At 50.1% G+C, this 25,020-nt stretch overlaps 1 protein-coding gene across 2 annotated transcripts in view; it reads right to left on the bottom strand.

The window, feature by feature from the left end:
- Positions 1–2,402: 2,402 nt before the first annotated feature.
- Positions 2,403–25,020, bottom strand: part of NEURL1B (neuralized E3 ubiquitin protein ligase 1B) — a 135,152-nt gene continuing 112,534 nt past the window's right edge. For both annotated transcript variants that reach the window (XM_068206180.1, XM_068206181.1), the window contains exons 2-5: positions 9,342–9,905; positions 5,920–6,627; positions 4,864–4,989; positions 2,403–4,061 (exon numbers count right to left, since the gene is read on the bottom strand). In XM_068206180.1, coding sequence (XP_068062281.1) covers positions 3,817–4,061; positions 4,864–4,989; positions 5,920–6,627; positions 9,342–9,905 — 1,643 coding nt within the window. In that variant the 3' untranslated portion in view covers positions 2,403–3,816. The remainder of the gene's footprint in view (positions 4,062–4,863; positions 4,990–5,919; positions 6,628–9,341; positions 9,906–25,020) is intronic.

Raw genomic sequence — 25,020 nt, 5'->3', positions numbered from 1 at the left:
AAAGGAAAGGTAAGAGGAAAAGGGAAAGGAAACAGGAAATGGAAAAGGAAAAAATAAAACTGAAAATGAAAATCAACCCTCCTGCTGTGTCTGCATCACCCCTGGCTGCCACAGCCCCAGCAGGGCACAGGAAGGGGCCAGGCTGGATTTAATAAGAAATTTGGGGCTCTTTGTAAGGGCCACCAAACCCTTCCACCTCTGTAGCCCTGAAATACACCCTTGTCCCCCAAACTTCCAAGGACTTGCAGGGTTAAATGAGCCAGCAAAGCCTCCCAGCCCATGGAGGGCGTGTGCAGCCACTGGGCAGTGACTCCCAGGAGCAAAGCAAAGCTCAGGAAAGGTTTGTAAAGTCTCTTTTTTTATTATTATTTTGGAAGCCTCTGCCCCTCTGGATCAGTCTTTCCTCACTTTGCAAATCAGGGCTCTCTCACCCCCCAGCTCAAACTCTTTGAAGCACTCCAGAGCACTCTGTACAAGCCAAAGGTTTATTTGTTTCATAAACAAGTCAAAATTATATTCATGGAAAACAGGTAAATGGACAAAAGGAAAACACACACAGCACTGAACACTATAGAGCACTGACATGTAGAGGTGCAGCTCCCTCCCTCGTGCGATGCCCTCCCTCCCCAGGCCCCCCAGAATTTTGCTTGAAAAGCCTAATACAGAGGTCCAAAATCTGATTCAGCTTCAACAAGATAATACAGGTCACAGTATTGAATCATAAAGGTAAGGACAAGAGAGGAACTGCCTCAGAAAGGGGGAGAGGTAAAAGAGTTCCCCCATCTCTTTAATTTCTTCCTTTTTCCTTAAATTTTCAAACAAAGGTTAAGGAGGAGAGGAGGGGAAAATCCATGGAAATAAACACTTTCTCACTCCTATATATATATATATGTATGTATGTATATTCATATATATATATAAAAAGCAGGATTCTTAGTGAACACAAAATTCTATAAAACTACCATTGATCTGTGTTGGTTTTCTCCCCCCATCTTTTTTTTTTTTTTTAAAAGTTGCTTTAAAAAGGATAAAAAGTGCACAGACACCCTTATAAGGCACAAACAGATCTTCTGTACAAATCATATATCATTGGACTGTTTAAAAAAAATAGCAATACGAATACTAACAATGAAATCTGTAAGAGGCTACCTTTTCCTGGAAATCTTTTTTTTTTTTTTTTTTTTGAGGCCTATTTTGGAAAATTCATGTTGCTCTTGGATAGGCAGGGCCACAGGTCCACTGCTCTCCCATCCCACTCGGTTCCCTTGCTGGCCTCACTGGGTGCTGCCCCTTCTTGCAAACTGGTTTTGGCTGCTACAGCAAAAATTCAGCCTCTGCAAAGTGTCCTGAACAGCTCCTGGGGTGGATTCAGTGTTTCTCCTTGCTGGCTTAAAAATACAAAACAGAGCTACACCAAAAAAAAAAAAAACCCACCCAGGCTGCACCCACCCTGCTGATGGAGGCCCTGAGGTGGCACCGAGTAAAGGGGGCTCTGCCCGCTGGTGTCACCGTGAGCAGTGACCAAAGGGCACCCAGGGACGGCCCAGACCTGATCCAGGCTGGGGATTCCAACAGCTTTCCTTGAATTCCTCCCCAGGGAAAGGCTTCCCACGGCTGGCAGTGCCCGGGCAGGTGCTGACACACCGTGGCACCCTTGTGCCCTTGGTGCTGTGCCCACTGCCCACAGCTGGACCTGGATCTGCCAGCGTGGGGCTGGGGGATCCCTGGGAGGGCAAAGCCTGTGGTCCCTGGGGTGGAGGACAGCTGGGAGGTCCAGAAAAGCTCCAGGTGCAGGGAATGTGCCCTGGCTCCTCCTCGGGGAAAGGTGGCAGTGAAAGGTGCAGTGGCAGGCTCTGCTGAGGGTGGTGGCACAGCCAGTGGCACAAAAAAGGTCTCCAAAAAGGGCTCTGCAAAGCTGTTGGGCCCTCGTGCAGGGCCATGGCTGAGAGGTCACAGCAGCCTCTCCTTGATGCACTCAGGAAAAATGTTCATCAGCTCTCCCAGGAAAAAACAAAAGGTTTGGGTGTCCTGTGAGCACAGCCCACGGCAGAAGGAGGATGAGCTGCTCCCTGGCTGTGCCCTCCCCGATTGCAGCATGGCACAGGGCTGGCACAGGCCAGTAGCCAAACCCAGCTCTCCTGGCACAGCCAAGCCACTACCTGGGCAGCAGCACCACGCACCCACAGCCTTGGAGAAGAGAGGGAATAGTCAGACATCCCTCTGGCTCCCTGTGTGCCCAGAAGCCCTGAAATGTACAGGAGTTATTAAATTTTTTCCTTTTTCCAGACTAAAATGTGGTAATTGCACCTTTCTGAAAAGCTGTTCTTACGCACTTGGTAGCACACGGTCACCGAGCTGCAGGGACACAGCTCCTCTCATCCTCCCATTTCCATCTTTATTCCCTCTTTATGAGCCTGAGGCAGCTGGAAACTGGCCAGGCTGGGGCTGAAGGACAGGATAGGGGCTGTGCAATGGGCAGAAGACAGAGACTGGAGGGCAGCTCCTGCTGGAGCAGCAGGGAGGAGGAGCTGAGCTCCTCACACCAGCCCTGGTGCTGAACAATTAGGTGCTGCCTGCAGCTGACATTGCACCCAAAACTCATCTACCTTTTAATTCCCACCACCGAATTCAGCCTCAGAGCCTTCTTCTCTCCTCCTCAGTAAAGCCAAGGGAGATAGTCCCTGTTTTTCTCAACAAGGTCTTAGGTACAGTCGAGACCCAGTGTGCAGGCAGCTGGGAGCTGTGCTGGGAAATCTGCAAAGGCTGGAGAAAGACCAGGTAAAATCAGCATATACAGTCCCCAGAAAGAAAGGTGAGCCTGATGGGACTGAGTCAGAAATGAATTCCTCACCAGAGCCTCCAAAGAATCCCCGTGGTAGGGCGGGAGGAAGGCTGAGCCCTGCCATGGCACCGGCTGCGGGGGAAGGTCTAGCACAGGTGACACTCAGGACAGGGTGACAGGGCCGCTGTGCCACCTGCCAGGAGGGCAGAGCAGAGTGCAGGGGTGTGTGCCTGCAGGTGACAAACCCCGTCACTGCAGCGTCCCAAGCCAGGACTGCAGTGTGCCCATCCAAACGCCCCTGCCAGCCACAGGCTGCAGTTTATGGCTTCAGAAGGCAGCAGGGCAGTGCCCGAGCTGCCCCTCACAGGCTGCCTGGGCTCTGCGTGGGCTCATGCTCCTCACTGCTACCCCAGGGCAGCTCCCTGGGTCTCAGCCTCCATGGCCAGAACTCCTTGTTCTGCCACAGAAAGAAAAATCTGCTTTATCTAAGCCCAGAGCAGCTCCTCCATGTCCCCACGAGCCTGTTGATGGGGACGGAACCCCAACAAGTGACAACCTGGCTGTGCCGCTATTTGGCCTGAGCTGGTTCTCCTTACCTGACATTTCCAGATCAGTTCTGTCCACTTTGAACCCTCCCGCTGGGCCTCGTCCCCGTTTTGCTCCACTACAGCACAAGCCCCTGGCAGCAGCCCAGAGCTGTCGGGTTTTAGGGTCGGGAAGCCCAGTGGCATCTGGCACCGCCCAAGTGGCAACCTCCCCATCCCGACCCGCAGCACGACGAGCCTCCCCCGCAGCGGGAGGAGGGAAAAAGAGCCTTTGCATGGGAAAATTTCTCATTTGCAGCTGGCTCAGCTCCCGGCGAGGCCCCACACGATCCTCAGCTTTGCTCCCTGAATTGTGCCCTAGCAGTCAAATAAGGAAACACAGACAACGAGCCACTTGATAACGACTGACCAGCACGATAACCCATAAGCAGGGACGGAAAGGCGTGGTTTGCTAGCGGCGTTCCCCCTTCCTGCAGCCCCTGACGGGCGCTACGGGCGGTAGATTTTAATCACATCTTTGATGACCCGTCGGCAAATGGGGCAGCAGGCGTTGAGCTGCTTCTTCAGCTTAAGACCACAGGTGTTGCAGAGGCACATGTGTCCGCAGGTGTAGATCACCGTGTCCACCTCGCTGTCAAAGCACACGGTGCACTCCCCGTTCTTGCTGCTCGATGGCTCCGGAGGGGAGAAGACAGGAGAGATGGGGGGGCTCAAAGGGGAGCTGGGGGCAGTCACTGCAAAAGAAAAGGGGGGAATGAGGTCGTTTAGTCACCCGGGATGGGGCAAAGCTGGCGCTGTGTGACACACTTAAGGCAGATTTTAAGGCTGTCTTTAGTCATTGCTTGGTTCTTTGGCCAAAGGAATCCCAGTGTCTTCCAACGTGCAGCAGTCACAGCTCTGGGCAGAGCCTGTTAGTCCTTTTCTACACATGGGGCAGGTGCCACATCCACACGTTTTCTGAACATTTGTTGGGATGGTGATACCACCACTTCTCTGGGCAGCTTGTTCAATACCTGACCACTCTTTCCATAAAGAGATTATTCCTTATATTTTAATTAAACTACTCCTTGTACAACTAGACGCTCTTTCCTCCCATCCTGTCCCTGTTCCCTGGGAGCAGAGCCCAACTCCCCTGGCTGTCCCCTCCTGTCAGGGAGCTGTGCAGAGCCACAAGGTCCCCCCTGAGCTTCCTTTTCTCCAGGCTGAGCCCCTTTCCAGCTCCCTCAGCTGCTCCTGGGGCTCCAGCCCCTTCCTCGGCTCCTCTCCCTTCCCTGGACACACTCCAGCCCCTCAATGTCTTTCTTATCTCGAGTGGCCCAGAACTGGACACAAGGTTGGAGGTGCAGCCTCAGCAGTGCCCAGCACAGGGGACACTCCCTGCCCTGCTCCTGCTGGCCACACTGGTGCTGATACGACCAATGCACAGCCCTTCTTCAGGCCATGAAAACCTTTCCAGCACTGTGCTTTCTTCCCATTCCTTCTGCTGGCCTGGCAGGAGAGATAACCCCCCCGGGGCTGAGGGCTGGCTGTCCTTACCCAGCGAGGACTCGGAGGCTGATGAGGACCTGTTGACACTGAAGGCCATGTCCGAGTCGCTGTCGTACTGGGAGCCACCGGGGGATCCTGAGGGAGACACCGTCCCTGGGCTGGACTGCACCGTGCCTGGGAACACAGGAGAGAGCTGAGCCCACACAGGGACACCCCAAGCCCGGCCAAAGCCCCTCAGCCTGCTGAGCTGCTCCCACCCCGCCTGCTCAGGGACTTCAGGGCAAGTCCAGCTGCTGAGTTAATGCTGCCCCTTGGTAATGACACTGGGCAAGATTTTGGGTGTGAGCCCAGGGTCTGGACCTCATTATGCCTTTGTATGATGCCTGTTCAGCTTCAATGAAGCAGCACCAGGTTATGCAATATTTGCCTTTCCACTTCCCCATGGTCCCACTCTCCCCAGCATGAGTGGGCTCCAGCTGTGGCTGTCACACTGTCAGCTGGGAAAGGCCATTGCTTTGGATGAAGAAAACCTGCTTTACAAAGTCATTAACATCTGTTTTTCTGATGGAATCCTTAACAGGAGGAAAGGAGAAAGGCTGGAACTGGTCCTCAGCAATGGATCAGAAGTGCCAGCTGATCCCTGAGCTGTGGCAGTGCCTCAGGAGCAATTACTGTCCATGCTTAGACCAGAGCTGTGCTCACAAAAATCATTATCCTTACCAAGGCAGAAGTTTAACACCTGTGGGCTGGAATAGGGTGTTTATAAAGAATCCCTTTAAAAAACAAACCCACTGAAAAAGAAGCTGCCCCCCACAACCATCCCTGTTTATAAAGAATCCCTTTAAAAAACAAACCCACTGAAAAAGAAGCTGCCCCCCACAGCCATCCCTGCCTGCTGCTTGTTTTATCTCTCAAGTCTCATCCTTTCCTGGGGGAATCATAGAGGCTGCACACATCTCTGTGACAGGCACCATCTTTTGTCCCTCTTGTTTGCAACACAAGGAGCTGCATCCTCGCATCAGTGAACACTGTGAGTGCAAACCCAGAGCTCTGCTTCTGGCCCAGGAAATGTCTCCAGCCAGGTGCTCCGTTGGCTGCACTTACCCAGGATTTTGAGCTGGTTGATCACACCGTGGATCGTAAAAAACACCCAGAGGGACTGTGAGGTGTCCACACACATGAGCATCCCCCGGCTGGCCCCGTTGACCCCGTGGTGCACCTCTCCGTTGGGCAGGACCATGAAGCTGAGGATGTCGCCGCTGTTGAGGACCGGGAAGGCCCGGTAAACCACCCAGTACTCCTTACGGTCCAGGAGAAAGTCCGGATCCGCCGGGAGCTCGTTTGTCCGCAAAGTGCTCGGATCACAAGAGGTGATGCCGAACGAGAGGGCCCCGTAGTACGGCAGCCCCAGGTGTCCTACTTCCACAAAGAGGCTCTCCCCGATGTGCAAAGGCCGGTCAGAAAACACCAAAGTCCTATTGCTCTCCTGCCAGTTGGTGCAGGCCACCATCCTGTCCTGGGAAAAGGTGATGTCGGGGCCGCGGGTGGGGTGGAACCGCAGGTCGGTGTCCAGGAACGCCGGGACTCCCTGGGCGTGCTGCCGCCGGCCGGGGCAGCAGGGGATGATGTGGTTGTCAGTCCCAAGTCCTGGCACCCGGCTTAGGTTCAGGTTTGCGATTTTGGCCACCACTTGGTTGTTCTCGAGCTCGTTGTTGTTGAAGTTGGCCGAGTCGTGGTTGCTCTGGGGAAGGCAGGTGCTGAGCCGGGCGGTGCTGAGCCGTGCAGTAGTCATGGTCTCTGCAAACATGCTGTCTGTGAGAGAAACCCAGGCACAAAGGCTTTAGTCAAGAGGAAACTGCCTGCTTTTATGCTTACAGTTGTTACTGCAGCCTACAGACTCCGAAAGGAAAAATCAGCCACGGGTCAACCACTAATGAACAGCTCCTGGTGCAGAGTCACGTGTGGAGCAGGCAGAGGAGCGGCTGCATCTGGCACCAGCCAAGGAAAAACAAGTGTTCCAAAGCACTCGTGTGATCTGGGAGTTCCCTGCACTGGGGAATGGGGAAAAGCTGTAAACCACTGTGGTCCTACAGCTTTCTGAGGAAAAAAATCTGATAGCTCTGAGGTTACACTCTAAAAAAAAAAAGTCTCGATATTTTGTTGTCCCAAGCTCTCGTGCAAGGCAAATCCACAAGTGATGGGTGAAGGAACTCAAGGATGAATGGATATCCTTTCCACACTCCTTGTCACTGCCTTACACCTGTGTCCAGGCACAGGTGTGTTCCAGAAAGGTCATTTCAAGCCTCATATCTCAGGGGTGTTCACAGCCCTGCAGAGGTTTTGAATGAAGAGCTTGTCACAAAAGCTACTTCCTGCAGGTGTTAGAAAGCTTTTACAGCAGAAGGTTGTTTTCCCTTTTCACAGCAAAGGGAAAGTCAGGATGTTGATCCTTAATTAATTTCCCAGGTTTCCACTTGAGCCACGCCAGGCTTGGGGGTGATGTAAAGGTGTGGGAAAGTTTGGGAGTGTTCTCCCTTCTACCTCCAGCCCTGCTGGGGCAGCCTGGACACTTCACTCTGAAAGGTTTAATGCACTGAGCAAAGTCAGAGCACGTGGAATTTAAGAGTCTGTGTGAATGACTCCTGAGTCCAGATTCCTGACTCCTTCCCAGAGATGGAGAGGGGTGAAGCAGCCCAGCACCAACACTGCCTGCTGCCTGGAGGAGAGAATCCCCAGGCTTTTGGCAAAGAAGGAAAAACACCCAAATCCACCCAGCAGCTGCAAAGCAGAACCTGCCTCACTGAGAAGCCCAGGAAGGAGGGGCCACTGGTGTGGGTTGATGGCTGGAGCAGCTCCTTCTCAGGCAGCACAGCTTGTGTGGCCAGAAGTGCTCCCACAGAGCAGTCAGGCACATCCAAGCTTCATGATGGATGTCCCATCCCTGGAAGTGTCCAAGGCCAGGCTGGACAGGGCTTGGAACAGCCTGGGATAGTGGAAGGTGTCCCTGCCCATGGTAGGAGGTTGGAATGAGATGATCTCTAAGATCCCTTCCAGCCCAAACCATTCTACGATTCATGATGCTGAAAGATGCGTTTTGTGCCTCAGAACTGTATTTCATAATTTTCTTGACTATCAACATTTTGGAAGGACGAGGCAGAGACAAGCACCTCCTCAAGCAAGGATTTTGGGTCCTCTGGTGCCCCAGATGGCTGAGCATGGCCCTGATTCCTGGGGCAGTGTGGGGAGTTTGCTATTTTAATTTAAAAATCTCCCAGCAGAGTACAGGTGCTCTCAGCCTGAGTCTTTCACTGGGAACTCTTGGATGCTGCAGGCAGGACTGGAGGTGGGGAGCAGAAAGAAGATGCATTTTCTTTTCCAAACTCCAGTTTTATGAGGAGAAAGGAAAGCTCTGGTGAAGCAGCTGCCTTGGCCAATACAGCAAACACTCCTCCTCTGTGATGAGCACCAGAGGCTGGAGTGTGTCACAACTGCAATTACAGGACAAGCTGCTGGTGAGGTTTAATTACACATTTGAGGCACAGCAGACAGGGAAAGGCGTTGTTTATGTGTGGCCTTCTCGCCTGTAAAATAATTGGCACTGTTCAGAAGGATGTGTGATGGAGCTGCCTGCCCTCTGCACTCGCCATTCCACAGCTTATCCCTGGTGCCTGCTCCATGCCAGGCTGGCAGCACCATCCCCTGGGGCAGGTGCACCTGGCTTTGGCTGTTAGAACTCCATCAATCCAAGGAGCCTCCGGGAAAAGACAACTCTCTTGGATTTTAAAATTGTTCCCTGTGGTGCAGCCCAATTCAAACACTCCATCTAACACTGAATTCAGTAGAATTTTCAATGCTGTAAAAGCCACGAAAGGAAAGTCACCCAATGGCCATCAGCTGGGCTTGCTAATGGGAACAGATTCATCCTCTCTTGCAGCCCTGCCTAAGGATGAGGCTGTAAACCAGCCAGACTCCACCTGATTCCAGGGCTCTGAGTGATGTCCCTGTGCCAGGGAAGGGTCACAATGCCAACACAGCCCCTCAAACTGCCAGCCTGGGTGGGACCCCAGCCAAGAGCGGAGAGAGGGGCTGGGGAAGGGCTCCAGGAAACTCTTGGGCAATTGCTCATAGTTTACAATGGACTGGCAGTAACTGGTAGCTGGGAAAGAATAGACAAAGTCACAACGTGTCCTTTTTGTCTCCTCAGTGCTTGGGACCTTGCTCCATGTTTTTCCATGCCAAAGCAGCACATCCAGCTCAGAGAAAGCTGAGTAGAATTACAGGTAAAGATTTCCATTCATCCCTCTCCATAATGTGCAGCCTTTCCATCACTGCCATCTCTGGAATATACTGCTTTCTGCATCCCTACTGCTGGCAGAAGAAAAATGATTAATTGGAGGTACAAAACCAACAGCAAATTAATTTTCTTAAGTGTCCCATCGAAATGATCACATAGATCATGCATCTTTCCCACAGGATCAGAAAGAGCAACCACAAGAGCAGCCCACAGGTGACAAAGACACACTTACCTAGAATTTGCACTTCGTGGGTAATTCCATAGACGTCTATGAGGGCCCAAAGAGGCCCGGAAACTTTAATACCACAGTGAAACAAGATTGGCTCCTCATCATTAATACTGTAGAAGACTCTGCCGTGCCGGTCCACCCAGAAGGCCAAGATATTGTCCCTGACCGCAAACCTCTCCGGCAGAGCCTTGGCCCAGTAGCCGGGGCGGGTGACGAGGTCAGGGCAGGCGTACTTTGGTATCTCCTCGGAGCTCATCTGCGAGGGGTCGTGGATGGTGAAGCCGAAGCGCAGGGCCCCGCTCCAGCCGTGGTGCACGGCCACCAGCTTGAGGCGCACCTTCTCGTAGAGGTGGATGGGCCGGTTGGTGAAGGTGACGCCGTTGCAGAAGCTGTTCCTGCGCGTGGCCTTGCGCGAGTGCGCGTCCAGCCGCACGTTCTTGCCCTTGGCCTGCGAGTGGAAGCGCGGCGGCTCCGTGATGGCCAGCACCGAGCGTCTCTCATGGCTGCTGCTGTTGGGCAAGCTGTAGTAGGGCCGGCTGGACACCGAGCGGGTCTGGTGGCTCGTGTCTGAGAAAGGAAAAAGCACATCTGTCAGCAGGGCTCGGCCCCAGCCAGGGCTTGGCTCAGCTGGGTGTGGTTTGCACCACTCTGCTAAGACTTGAAATATCACAGAGTCACTGGGCTGGAAAAGACCTTCAAGATCATCGAGTCCAACCCATCCCCAACACCTCAACTCAACCCTGGCACCCAGTGCCACATCCAGGCTTTGTTAAACACACCCAGGGATGGTGACTCCACCACCTCTCCTGGCAGCCATTCCAGAACTTTATCACTCTTTCTGTAAAGAACTTTCTCCTAACATCCAACCTATATTTCCCTCGGTGCAGCTTGAGGCTGTGTCCTCTGGTTCTGTCAGTGCTGCCTGGAGAAAGAGCCCAACCCCACCTGACCACAGCCACCTTTCAGGGAGCTGTAGAGAGTGACGAGGTCACCTCTGAGTCTCCTCTTCTCCAGGCTGAACACCCCCAGCTCCCTCATTCGTTCCTCACAGGGTTTGTGTTCCAAGCCCCTCAATATTTCACCTTAACACAGCACGCTTAGCCACAACCTGCTCTTTGCTGTCCCAGTTTGGCCCTCAGCTTTCTGCAAAAACATGTCAAGCAAGGTTAGGCAGCTTCCCTGCAAAGCTGGATAGGAAGGAACGTCCTTTGTTCCCATCAGATGCTTCCTATTGCCCTCAGAAAAGCTCAACATCTGCAGCTCCGAGTTTCCTCCTCACAGTGCACGTGCTGTTAACTCACATGGTGGCCAGAGACAGGAGCTCTGAGGATTGTGGCTGTTAAAAATCACAGATGCTCGAGGTGAGCATGGGTTTCAGAAGATTGCTGTGGGACATGCAGCCACGAGCTCCTCTGTGCCCTGATTTTGTAATGATGAACAGGAACTTCTTGCCAACACAAATAATCCAAGACATTCAGCAGCTGGAGCACCTCTGCAACACCAGACTGTTCCTCCTAAACCTTCAACCCAGTCCCTGGCTCAGATATCAGATGTAACTGGCACATTCAGGAACATTTCATCCTGCACAGCCTTGCCTTTACCCAGAACCTCCCATTTGAGCTCAAAGCACTTTATGAATGATGATTGTTTTCAGCTTCACAGCACCACAGATGGCACAGAAATCCTGCCATCCTCGTTTTACAGATGGGAGAAGGAGAATTGATGGGTGAGATGTTGCAGCATTTAAAGCCAATAGCAATTCTGAGACTGACTTCAAGAAAAGCAGATTTGGGGCCTAAAGAAAGGTTCAGACATGAAGCAGAAATTAAAAAAAACTCAACTTTGAATCCTAAACTTTAGCTAGAAGCTCCTTGAGGTGGAGACAATGTCTTTTGCATATCCCTGAGCACATGTGGACTTGCTCCAGGTCCTGGGCTCCCACCACCACCACGGTGCTCCAGGGAATTTAATCCCCCCATTCCCCACCCACTCCAACTCTCCTCCTGTCTCTGCACCTGGCTTTGTAGATGTTTAAAGCAAAAATGGAACACATCCCGAATGCCCAAAGCCATCCTGTTAAATATAAAACCCCATCACATGCTCACAATTCTTCTGAGCACTTTTGCCAGGTTTGAAGCTTTGGCAGCCACCTGCCAGGCCCTTCCTTCAGGCTGCTTCCTCCCTGTGTGCAACCCCAGGCTTTGCTTCGTGACACGGGAAGGATTTTTCTGTCATTTCCCTCTGTTGGAAAAAACCCACCGGAAGATCCTGGGAGATCAGCCGGGCGAGCTGGCAGGAGGGCTGCAGTGGTGGCAGCTTTTTTTTGCAAGCAAAACCAGAGCAGACAGGGCAGCGAGAGGCTGGGACTTGCACTAAGGCACTGAGCAAAGAGGAGAGAGGTTGCAGCAAGATCTGAGCACGGGATTAGCCCTTCAAATCAGGCATCTGGAACAGGAGTCAAAGGGCTACGAAGGCAAAAAGCTCCTGTTTGCAGGATATAATAAAGATATTTATATCTTTATAAATAACAATCAAAAGGTGTTTTGTCTCTTCGTTTGTCCTGCATGTGACAGTCGCTGTGCAATGGTTAATCCCGTCAAACACCAGTGGAAATTAATACATCCTTGCTCTCAGCCAGTGAGGAGAGGGTGCCAGTTCCTTGCTAAGGCTGTGGAAAAGAGCCCTGGAGCAGATGGGGAAGGGAAAATCCTCCCCAGGTGCTCAATCCCCCTGCCCAGCACAGCACCTCTGCTCCCAGCAGCACTGCAGGCCAGGCCCCAGCACAGCAGGGCTGCCCAGGAAGGGGCATTTCTTTGTGCATTTCCAGCAGCAGTCTCATTCCTTGCCTGCTGAGGAGCTAAAATGCAGAAATGGCTGCTCCCAGCACAGCCCACCCGTGCTCCTGTGGGTGCTGCTCGTGTGTGTGCCTGTCAGCGCCCCCGACAAACGGAGCTGCTGCAAAGGGAGCGTGGCCTGGGGGCTCCAGGCAGGGGCCCAGCCAGCACAGGGCAGGGTGAAGCCTCTCCTGGCCTTGCCTCCCCACACAGCACCCCTTTTTCCGTGTGCATTCACGCAGCCTTTGTGCCCTTCAGGTGGGACCTGGGTCCAGGGACAGACCCCAAGGGGCTCCTGAGGGACTGGGTGGGCTCAGTGGCCACCTCACACCCTGCCTGGCTGGGCAACAGCCTCCCCAGGCAGAGAAACCCTCATTTTACAACCCACTGAGCTGCTGTTTGTTTCTAAAATGGTTAAAAACAACGCCCCTGTTGTTGCAAGAGCCGTGGCCTCAATGCCCCCACGTTGGCCAGGAGGAGGAAGGAGGGAAGAGAGATGTTGTTCTCCTCTCTGCTATCCCCCAAAATCCCCTCGTTCCCAATGCCAGTGCAGCACCAGCCTTCCTCCCACAGTCCCCTGATGGAGAAAAGACTCCTGGCAGGGATGTGATGCCCCTGGCCCTGCACCCAGGCAGGTTCTCCTCATGCCCCTCTCAGAAGGCCCAGAGGACCGAGGTGCCAGTGCCAGTGCCACCAGCACGAGTGACAGGACAGCGAGGACACTGGCACCCACTTCAAACACAGCTTTGGGTCCACCCTGCCAGAGGGGGACTCAGGGTCGGGGTCTGGCACTTTTTGTTTTGTTTTTTCTAAAAAAAAAAAACCCCAGGAAATCATATTGTGGCTAAACAATAGGAAACGCTCCCGACGGAAATGAACGGATAATTTATTTATAACGCTGCTCCCCCCTTCACATGAACACCTGCTGGTGGAATAAAGCCTGCCACAACCAGAGGCAGGGAGGCAGAGTTTTCCCACTGAAACAGCCTGGGGTTGAGCTGGGCCATGTGCTTTACTCGTTAGGCGCTGACTGGGACTCCAAGCTCAACAGGATGTTTGTGCCTTTCAATTGTGCCTTTGAATTGCCCTAATTTGAAGCTCGGCTTCCACAGGTTGACTCGAGTTTATTCCCTCTGCTATTGCTCCTCTCCTGGCTGTGCATTCCCACCCAAAAGTGGAATGACGACAGCCAAGCTCGTGGCACAAGTGCCACCCTACCCAGGGTGCCTGACAGGCAGTGAAGAGCTACGCCAACTCTTTTTTTTTTTTTTCAGCCGTGAGATTCCTACAACTCTTGGGAGCAAGTAATTTCTGTTCTTTCTGCCTCACTTCCCTGTCTAAAAGAGAGTAACACCATTCCTCCACCTCACAGGCAGCTGAAAGGATGGAAAAATGTAAGGTTCTCAAACACTTCAATCCCTGAGCCCTGCGAGCCTGGCTGCATCATCACAGGGGACACAAACCCACTGAGGGATGCCTTGCGCTTCCATCTTTCTTTTTATTCCAGAGTTTTCCATTTTTCATCTCCATTCTCACCCGTTTCAAACATGACACTCACAGCACATCCATCAAACGCACCAGCAAATATAAAAGGCAGGAAAATGGAAGGAAAAACTGAACTGAAGGGTGAGGAATGGTCTGAGGCTCCTCACTGAAACCTGGAGGATAAACCCTTTTGGCAAGGCAGCATTTCCATCCTTGTGGTGTCAGATGACACTGAGGCAGATTTGGGTTCTGGGGGCCCGTGCTCACATCTGAAGCTTCACCTGCTTTCCAAAAGGCCAGCACACTCATTCCAGAGGTTATGCTGACCTTTGGAGAGGTATTTTAACAGACATGCACTTTGCATTTCAAAAAGGTACAGCAGGCAGACCCTGGACAAATTCCACATATTTATCATGATTCCAGTTCTAAAAATAAACATTTTTTTTCACCCATTTGTTTGCAGTGGCACTATAATCCCACTGACAGCAGCAGACAAAATTCAGCTCCAGAGCCCTGTCTGAGGCTGCCGCTCTCCCTGGGGCGTGGGATGGAGGAGGCTGCTCAGCTGGGGAGTGACCTCGAGCCAGATCGATCCTGAATTCCCTTGCCCTGACAAGCCAGGCTGGAATAATACCCCTAACACGGGAGAGAAGAGAATAATGTTGAAGGAGAGCAGAGCCACAGCGAGAGCAGCCTGACAGGAGGAGGAGGAGGAGGAAGAGGAGGAGGAGAGTGCTCACGCGTCACCGGTAAATCCATGGTCTGCACCAGAGACATTCCCTGGGTCCCACAGCCTTTTCCTGAGGGCCTTTCCCAAGTAAATCCATGACAAAAGACCCACAGGATTGCAAGGAGCAGTTTGGTGGCAAACAGGGCTTGTGCAGTGGATACAGAGAGGGAAAATTACTGGGACCATCCACAGCTGGCAGCAGACACGGCCCGTGCTGCGGGAGCATGGTCTGCCCTTGGCCAGAGACAGGCTGAAAGGTTCAGGGAAAGGCTGAAAGGTTCAGAGGAGAGGCTGAAAACCTCCTGAGAGGCAGCAGCATGGAGCCTGAAATCCATCTCTGGGGCCTCGTGCCCGGCGAAAGGGAATCCACCGAGCACACCCACGGCTTATCTTTATGGGCTCTGCTTTATCTGCAGCACTGAACCTCTTCCTCTCCCAGCAGATACTCGGGTGGCTGCTGCTGCTGCACACTGAACAAGGTGTCTGCAGACAGGGGCAGGTGGCGTTTGCTTTGTGACAGGAAAACCCCAACAGGTGTGGGGGACAAGAAGGGCGTGACAGCGAGCTGGTGGAAACAATCCCAGTAAATCCCAGTGTGCTCCAGTCAAAGCACATCCTCAAAGTCCTCATCCCACTGATGCCTTGTGGAGGCTGAGCTAGAGCAGAGGCTGGACAGAGTTACAGAATAAAGCAGGGATTCATTAAAAGGATCTCCTCCATGGATCCACCTTGGGTGGCACAAGAGCCCAGCCAGGGCTGCACCCAAGATGAACCAAAATGGCACAAAATGAACCCAAGATGAACCAAAATGGTCCCAAAATCCCCAACCGCTCCCGGGGGCTCTCACTGTGATCAGCTCTGCTCCATTTGCACATTGGAGTTCATTGTCCCATTCCAGCTTTAGCCCATGCAGTCCCATCCTGCTTGTTTTCCTCTCTCCAGCCCACGTTGTTTGTGCTCTTGGGCCTGAGGTTTGGATCATTTGTCCTTGGTGCCCAGCTGGAGCAGGAATTGTTTTGTCTCCCTGCTCTGTGCAGAGAGCTCACCATCCCTTCATATGAAGCTCAGACCCACACACTAAAGCAGCACAGAATGTGAAAAACAGAAAAGCTGAAACCTGAGGCATCACCACAGCATCTCCACTGCTGGAGCCACTGGGAGGCTGGAAGAGGCAGGGGAGGCTGTTACTGCAGATACCAAACATCCCCAGCAGCACGAAACAGGATTCTGCTCCGACACGATCTTATCTTCTGAGAACAAGAGATACAAATCTGCTCACATATAAATTTAGTGTGCTGTCTAGACATTTCTTTCTGTTTTTTTTTTTTTTAACACAGAAAATGTGTCAGGGAGCTCTGTGGGAAGCACTGGGGTGGCCTATTCCACGATCAGCGGTGTGGATTTGGGAAGCTGGGCTACCAAATCCAACCAAAAAAAATTTGCCTTGTTTCTGAATGTCCCGCTGGCTCAAACACCGGAAAATTCAATTAATAAACCCCCCACCGTGTAAATTCCTATGGTTTGCATGACCAGTCTGGAGGCCTGTTCTGATGTAATGTCTTCTAACCTGAAAGAAACTTCCAGGGAATTCAGAAAAGGTTCATTTGCAAGAGAGTGACACAGAAACTGAGGTGTTAAGAGAACACTGGAGAGAATTACAGGAAATGTGAAAATTTTGAAGAAACGCTTGTGAAGGAGGGGAGGAGAAAAGACAGACAAAAGTCACTTTTTCATTAAAAGATGCTGTGTTGTGGCACTGAGGTAACTCTCAGTGTAAATATGTCATGGACATACATCATTTCTCAATGCAGAACAGTTCAGAAAAATCTCTGGCAGAGAACAGGGATTGACTTTAGCTCACAAAATCAAGTTGTACCTGTCTTCACAAGAAAACCCTCTAATGGTTCAATCAAACATTTTATGGGTTTGTGGTTGTTTGGTTTTTTTTAGTGCTAAAATCCTTTTTTTTTTTTTTTTTTTTTTTTTTTTTTTTTACAGGCAGGGGCTAATGACATATATATTCTGGACTTCTAGGTGTACCTCCATGAAAACAGAGAGCTATTTGCCAAAAGCACTAGGCAAAATCCTTTTTCTCAAACCAGCAAAGCCAACTCCAGCAGGACCTTGCAGGAATTTCCTGCTTGTTCCACTTCCTGTCTCCCACTGTATTTTCCAGGCTGCTCCACCTCCTGTGTGTCCTCAGGAAAAGAGCTCCAGCAATGCTGCTCCTTTCAACTTAAACCCTTTTCTTGCAGTGAGGAGCTCACACCAAAGCTCAGCCACATCCCATAAAAGAATGGGTGGCCTGAAAAAAAAGCCAAGACCGAGCCTTAACTCTCCTGGTTATCCCAACATCTCCTCATGGCAGCAGCATTGAAGGCAGAAGATGGGGAGTGCAGCTGAAAGTCTGACGTGTCCCTCCCAGGAACCACCAGCTGGCTCAGGGCAGAAAATAAACCACGACAGAAGCTCTGCTCCGAGGATGGAAAGTGCTGATGGCAAATCCTGCACAACCTAGAAGAGCCCCAGAGGCTGAGGAGAGCCAGGCAGGAATATTCTCCTATACATATATATATCATATATACAGGAGAATATATATGTTATGTTATTTATATTATATTATATTATATTATATTATATTATATTCACATATAATTATAAATTTATATATGTAGAAATATAATATAATATAATATAATATAATATAATATAATATGTAATATAATATAATATAATATAATATAATATTCTTCTGCTTGGCTTTGCTTTTGGTGGTAGAAGAAATCAAGTAAGAACCACCAAGAAACCTAGTGCATGACTTCAATGGAGAGGCATTTCCAGAGCAAAGTGGGGAGCCCTGAGCTGAACCAATATTGGTGAATCAGGCCGTAAAAGCAGGAGCTGCTCCCCAAAAAAAACTCCTGCTGGGTCTGCAAGGATGGGCACATCCACCCACTCTCACCTCTGCCTCTCTCCTGTTGTGCCTCCCACTCTGGGCACGCAGGAATTTTGCTGCAATGTTGGCCCCATCTTTATTGCAGGCTTTTAGCCCTCCTGCATATAAATAGCACTAAGTATACACAGAAGCCAGCGATTAAGCACGGAAAAAAAAAAAAATCTCCTCTTCCCTGTATTATTAGGGAATCTGGGTCAATGAGTCTGCAACTCGAGTAACAAATTCTTCGAGCTGGTTAATGAGAGACAGAGCGAGCGGGATGGAGGAAAGGCAGGGTTCATGCCATAATCCCTGCTTAAGTCCCTCAGTGCAAGCGATGAAAGCAGCTGCATGATGGATGAGGAGCCCTGGAAATGGCACAGCTCCTCCTGAGCTGCTCCACGGGCTCGACACCCAAGTCCTGGCTCGTGCCGCTCCCAAAGCCGCGCTCCCAAGCCAGACAGCGCCCAGTGATGTCAGGGATTTGAAAGCCATCGTGCAAAACTCGTCGGAACTTTTGGCTACTGGCTAAAGATAAAAATATCTTGTCAGAAATGATCAGTCAGCCACTCTCGCTGTAGATCTGAGTGGGGGTTTTTGGGCTGTGCTCTCACTAATCAGCTGCATGTGCAACACACTCGAGTTCCTACACCAGCAAAGCAAAGCCCTGCCCCTGACTTGATGTATTATGGGTCTGCAAAGTTGTTACCTTCTTTAGAAACTGGAGCTTAGCCTGAGGAGAGCAGAGGTCTGCTCCACTCACTTTATCTTCTCCGAGTCTCTCACGGAGTTTTGGGAGGTGACCAAAAGCAGGGAGAAGTGAGCAGCTGATGGCTCTTAAAGCAACTCCACAAATGGTTTCTGAGGAATGCTACATTGGAAATGATCATCACTAGGTTGGAAGACTGAATATTTTCCAAATCTAAATGCTCAGTGATTGTCAGACAGGGATTAAAACATTTATTTCTGGGATTTATTGTTTTCGTTGTTTTCTAGAAACAGGCAGTGTGCACCAGAAAGCAGAGAGGGCGTTAATATATGCAACACTCGAGGATGGAAAGACTGGTCTGGGAGGAATGATCACAGCTGGAGACCCCAAGATGGGAAGAGAGGAGCAGAGACGTGAACAAAACCCTCGTGCTCTCTGGGGTGGCTGGGCTCTGCTTAGATTTACTAATTTCATACAGAAATAGGGCTCCAAGTGAGAGTACAGACCCAGCCTAAGAGCAACCCAAGAGACCCCAAAAACCTCCTGTGTCAGGGAGTGCTGCTGGCCCCTCGAGGCCACCCCATGGCTGTCTCGGAGTGAGACCTATCCCCTGCTCCTGACTGATCCCTCTGCACAGCAAAGATCACAGAGTATTCCTCACAGATCAAAAAAATCTGGCTCGGTCTCCTTGCCCCCAGTTCCTCCCCATCCATTTCTCACTTCCAAGACAACTTCTGCCCCACAGAGAGGACAAACAGCTCAGGTTTTCAGTGCAACACATTGGTTCAAAAGCATCATTCTGGTGTTCTCCTCCTCCAGTCAGGACTGGGATTTGTTGAAGAGTTACAAGAACTTGTGCCTGCCATAATCACTGACATTGAAATGGTCCATGCCCTCAGCCTCCTCCTGCTGCCAGAGCAGCACGGAAGGACCATTAATGCAAATAGACTCCCTGTTTCCATTGAGCCTTTTCTCCTGGCCGGCTGCAGCAAGTCCTCTGCACCGGGGGTTTATAAATAGTGGCCATGTCATTCCAATGTCAATGGCTTTTAATGAAATTGAAGGATGGCATGCATTCCCTTCTAATATCCTCGGAGCTGCAGATGCACTCCGTGCCTTGGTTTCAATGCAGCGCTCATGGAAAGGGCGCTGGGACTCAGCACATCCTTCCCACAGCCCATCCACGTGCTGCTCTGGACAGGAACACAAAGAGGGAAATCATTCTGTTGTCTCCCTGATGCAGGAAACCCACCCATCCCCTACAGACAGGCACTGCACCACGAGGGCAGCTTGTGACACAGGGAAAATAAAAAAAAAAGAAGATTTGAAGAGCGATAGCGGCAATTGAGCTTCACTTTCCATGCATTGTTCTCCGAAAAACCCCGAAAAGCTGTGTTTACCTTATCTTCATCCCTCTGGATTTGGGCTGTACACAATCCACACGCCTTCCCCACCTCCCAAAAGCATGTCTGGAGCAAGGCCAGGACTTGAGCTGTGCTGGTACGCTCGGTGGATGACTCAGGTGGGGCGTGTGAGGCTCCAGCCAGGAGTGTGATTTCCACACTCCCTGAAAACACCAGAAAACTTCCCCCTGAGCACAGGAATCCTCCAGCTCCAGGGCTAGGGAGGAAGAAAAGCTGCAGATGATGAGCACCTGGGCTGGTGAAGGTGTCCCTTTCATGGCAGGAGGGTGGAACGAGACGGTTTTTAAGTCTCTTCCAACCCAAACCGTTCTGGGATTGTGTCAAGAGTGAGATCAGCATTTGGATGCTGCAGGTGCAGGAAGGAGAGCCTGGCCATTCATTCCACTTTCAACTTTTCCCAAAAAAACCCTCAAGATAAAAGGAATAAACCTAATTTTTTTTTTTTTTTTTGTTTCCTCACTTGTACACAAGCCTTTTTTGCCTTTATCTCTCTTCACAGTTGTTCTAAGAGTCCCCCCTTTTTTTTTCTCCTCCTAATTACAACTTCTCTATACTCCAAAGAATTTATTTGAAAAGAAAAAAAAAAAAAAAACAAACAGTGGAGCTATTCCAGTCCAAACAGGGATGGATAACCAGAGAGCCATCAGATTTAACAGTGGTACCCACACAGGGTTTAGACCTGCCCTGAGAGCCAAAAACCCCAGGAAAAGGGGGGAAGGCCTCTAGGAAGGTGTTCTTCCCAGCAAACCCCTCTTCCAGCATTTTTTTAACTGTGTCCGCAGTTCCTTTTCTATTTACACACAAATTAAACAGTGATCTGGCAGCGAGAGGGGAAAATGCTTGGGGTGGAACGCATGGCTGAGGAAGCTAAATAAAGCAGTGGCCAGCTCTTCAATCATCCTATATTTTATATATACAAAGGCTGCGATTCCACTAAGCTTTTCCAAAACAATATGTAAAGAATCCAAAACAGGGCAAAACAACGGTAATAACTGGTTATAATTAAATCAGGGGCACAGCACAGCTCTGCTCCTCTGCCAGGCTCGTTTCCCTGGAGGAATGGCTGAGGGACAGTGGCACTGGTGGGACTGGTGGGACTGGGAGCTCATGGGGCTGTGCTGGTGGGCTGGTGCCTCAAGCCAGCACTGTCCCAGCAGGGGGATTTCAAGGAAATTCAATCTGGCCAAACTCTCTTTCCAAATGATCTGAAGAGCTGATGACCTCACTCAACTCATGAACAGTCCAACCTGTACAATAACATCACATATTTTGTTGGCCGTTTTAGTAAATATTCAGACAAACAAGCTGGGGCTTTTTTCTAAATACTTCAGAAACAAATCCAAAAAAAATTTTAAAGGGGAAAAGAAAAAAGCAAGGAAAAAAAAAAAAAAAGAATAGCATTCTGGTCTAGAAACACAGGAAAACATCCCACTAAAAAAAAGATGCATCCCTCTTTTCCTTAGCTGAGGTTTTTAAAAATGCAGATTTCTCTGCTAAGCTGTGAAGGCAATCTGAGAGGCAGGTGGTTGTGCAACACTTGGCTGCTGCATGGCTCAGCTCTGAGATCCTTTTCCGTGATATTTGCAGGAATTAATAAGAGGAAACAAGGCCTACTTCAAGACATTAAACTGTCCAAACAAACAAAAAAAAAATACAGTCATACCATTACTGGACACACCATGACCTCAGCCCCCTTCCTTCATCACAAATGTCTTCAATTATTTCAACACAAGAAGGATTTGAGCAAGAGAGGTTTATTTTTAAGACTCTGTGTCAACCTTCATTCCAGGGGGGTTTGAACCCAGCACACCTAAATCAACATCAGCATTTTTCTCCCTTTATTCTTTCTGTCTTTGTGGTATCACAGCCAAAATATGATAGAGGCAGGTGAACCAAAAACAATCTGGACATCAGACACAATTCCTTGCGTTGTTGAAAAGCCAGAAAATGACGAAAACTATTTTTTGTTTTGCTCCCTGCCCCAGAGGAAAGAATCCTTGTGGTAAAGGTGTGAATTATAGAGCAAACAGCACTGCAATGGTCAGGTCCAGGCAGTACCAAGCCCTAATTTACACCCTGTTTTCTCACTTTTTTAACATGGAGCTTGGGCTGCTGTTCAGCAGAACTCCTTTGGTCAATACCTTCCAAACAGTTCACTGCAAAGCTGCCAGTTGTTGTTACAGCTGTATTTTGGGGCTTTTTTGTATTTTTCATTGATCATTTCCACCTCTAAACCCCAGTGCACAGTCCAACAGCACTCCTTGGTAACTGTGGAATTGGGACTATTAGAAATCCCACTTGAAACAAAAAAGCAGCTGCCTAAACCCTCCCATTTCCACCCAGATGTCTCTTGTTTCAATTAACAGAATCAAACTAATTCTGAGCCATTCACTGGCCTTGTTTGGGCTTACTTGGAAAAACACACCTATAAATCACATCTGAAAAGCTGCAAAGAGAGAAAGAATTTGTTCCTCTTTGGGCAGTTCTTTTTGTTCTTTTTTTGGTAGAACAAAATTTTACTACCAAACACAAAATGCATAATTATGTGTTGACAGCTAACAGCCTCTGTGGTTCTGGCCACAATAAAACACAACTCCACACTGTCCCTCCAGTTCTTCGAAATTCAGGGCACCCAGAGGCTCCCATTTGCATCATCCTCCTGGGATTCTGAGCTGGAAAAGGGATTCCAAATGTACAGGGAGCCAGAAATTACCAAAACAGAGCCACACTGGGAATTTCCCTGGTCCCAAATCCATCAGACACTGTGTTCTGGCTTTCACTGCTCATGGAGCATTTTGAAATGCCAGATCAGAGCAGAGCCGCAGGAAAACCAGCAAAGAATCCCAGAATCACTTTGGCTGGAAAAGCCCTCCCAGACCATCGAGTTCAAGCTGTGCCACCTTGTCCCCAGCCCAGAGCACCCAGTGCCACCTCCAGAGATGGGCACTCCAAACCTCCCTGGGCACTTCCAGTGCCTGAGCATCCTTTCCATGGGGAAATTCCTGCTGCTGTCCACCCTGAGCCTGCCCTGGCCCAGCCTGAGGCCGTTCCCTCTCCTCCTGTCCCTGTCCCTGGGAGCAGAGCCCGATCCCCGGCTGTCCCCTCCTGTCAGGAGCTGTGCAGAGCCAGAAGGGACCCCTGAGCCTCCTTTTCTCCAGGCTGAGCCCCTTCCCAGCTCCCTCAGCTGCTCCAGACCCTTCCCCAGCTCCCTCAGCTGCTCGTCATGGAACTTAAAATGAGATCTACAAGGAGATGGGAGCATTTCTGTTGGTGATTCAGGTTCAAGCAGCATTTTCCTCTCCAGAATTTGAGGATTCTTAACAGTGCTCCCAGTACCACTGTAAAGCCCAGGATTATCCAAAAGACAGGGGGAGCTTGGGAAGAGCCTTGGCTGGGTAGGACGGAGATCTGAGATGTTGAGTGTGTGGTGATGAGTGACAGCTGGAGATGCCCAACAGCAACCACTCCAAAGGGATGCAGGAATATGGGCACAGAAAGGGGAAATGCAGGAATGTGGGCACAGAAAAGAGAAATGCAGGAATGGGCACAGGAAGGGGAAATGCAGGAATATGGGCACAGAAAAGAGAAATGCAGGAATATGGGCACAGGAAGGGGAAATACAGGAATATGGGCACAGAAAAGAGAAATGCAGGAATGTGGGCACAGGAAGGGGAAGTGCAGGAATGTGGGCACAGGAAGGGGAAATGCAGGAATGTGGGCACAGGAAGGGGAAGTGCAGGAATATGGGCACAGAAAAGAGAAATGCAGGAATATGGGCACAGGAAGGGGAAATGCAGGAATATGGGCACAGAAAGGGGAAATACAGGAATATGGGCACAGGAAGGGGAAATGCAGGAATATGGGCACAGAAAGGAGAAATGCAGGAATGGGCACAGAAAAGAGAAATGCAGGAATATGGGCACAGAAAGGGGAAATGCAGGAATATAGGCACAGGAAGGGGAAATGCAGGAATGGGCACAGAAAAGAGAAATGCAGGAATATGGGCACAGGAAGGGGAAATGCAGGAATATGGGCACAGAAAAGAGAAATGCAGGAATGGGCACAGAAAGGGGAAATGCAGGAATATGGGCACAGAAAGGGGAAATGCAGGAATGTGGGCACAGAAAAGAGAAATGCAGGAATATGGGCACAGGAAGGGGAAATGCAGGAATATGGGCACAGAAAAGAGAAATGCAGGAATATGGGCACAGGAAGGGGAAATGCAGGAATATGGGCACAGAAAAGAGAAATGCAGGAATATGGGCACAGGAAGGGGAAATGCAGGAATATGGGCACAGGAAGGGGAAATGCAGGAATGTGGGCACAGGAAGGGGAAATGCAGGAATGGGCACAGAAAAGAGAAATGCAGGAATATGGGCACAGAAAGGGGAAATGCAGGAATATGGGCACAGAAAGGGGAAATGCAGGAATGGGCACAGAAAGGAGAAATGCAGGAATGGGCATAGAAAAGAGAAATGCAGGAATATGGGCACAGAAAGGAAAAATGCAGGAATATGGGCTCAGAAACATCCTCAGCACTGCCCTACCCAACATTTCTGCCCATCACCTTCAGCCCCCTGCAAACGAGGAAAGCAGGACTGCTCCACGTGCCCAAGACAAGGAGGCAGGGGGCAAGTCAGGGAGGGGGAAACATGGTCAGAATCCAGAGGCACACAGGGAAAGCTTCTCCCTCCTTCTGGGGCTGTGTAACGAGGTCACACCATTAATCTCATCCCAAAGGAAAATCTGAGCCAGTGGTTGAGGGCTGCTTGACGTGGTTTGGAGAGGATTCCTCCAGCGTGCCCATAGACTTTGGTATTTGCAGGAGTGCAGTTAATTTGGCTGTAAACATTGACGAAATAGGAATGCATACAAAAAGTGGCTTTGCAAAGAGTCTGGTTTAAAATGAGAAGCGGTGTTGACCTCTCAGGGAGGAATGTCTCTCTGCCCTCTGCTTTGGAGATGGTCAGCTGAGTGCTCCACGAGGGTGGGAGAAACAAGCAGCTCGCCCAGGGAGTTGGGAAGGAAATTCTTATTTTTGTTTTGCTTCTCAAAGTAGCTTTTAATATTTCTAAGAGCAAGAGGCATTTTGAAAGAAACACAACCCCTCAAAACATAACTTTGGAAAGGGGCTGCTTTTGAATCAAAATAAATTTTGAAGAAGAAAATGGGAACACACTCTTACTAAGTGAAAAACTCCAGCTGTTCCACATAGGGCTGGCTAGGCAGGGAGAAATAATTCACAAATAATTTTATTAATTAACCATCAGAGTGTCCTCATGAGCTGATGGGAGACCCCACATGCTGGGCTCCCCACAAAAGGGAAATAATCTGCATTGCTATTAAAAATCTGCCCTGGAAACCACCAGATTGAGGGAGGAAAGGACTATTTTAACCCATTTGTTAATTATGAATATTAAAGAAATGAAGCTTTGAAGCTTAGTTCATAATGAGTCAAACTTCCACTATTGTTCTGCTTGGGAAAATCCAACTCTCCAGACAGCATCTGTCAATCTGATCATTATGTGGTTAAATGAGGGAGAAAAAAATGTGTTCTCTCTCACC

The sequence above is a fragment of the Anomalospiza imberbis genome, chromosome 15, assembly GCF_031753505.1.
Source record: "Anomalospiza imberbis isolate Cuckoo-Finch-1a 21T00152 chromosome 15, ASM3175350v1, whole genome shotgun sequence".
Lineage (NCBI taxonomy): Eukaryota > Metazoa > Chordata > Aves > Passeriformes > Viduidae > Anomalospiza > Anomalospiza imberbis.
This window is presented reverse-complemented; position numbering and strand designations above follow the sequence as displayed.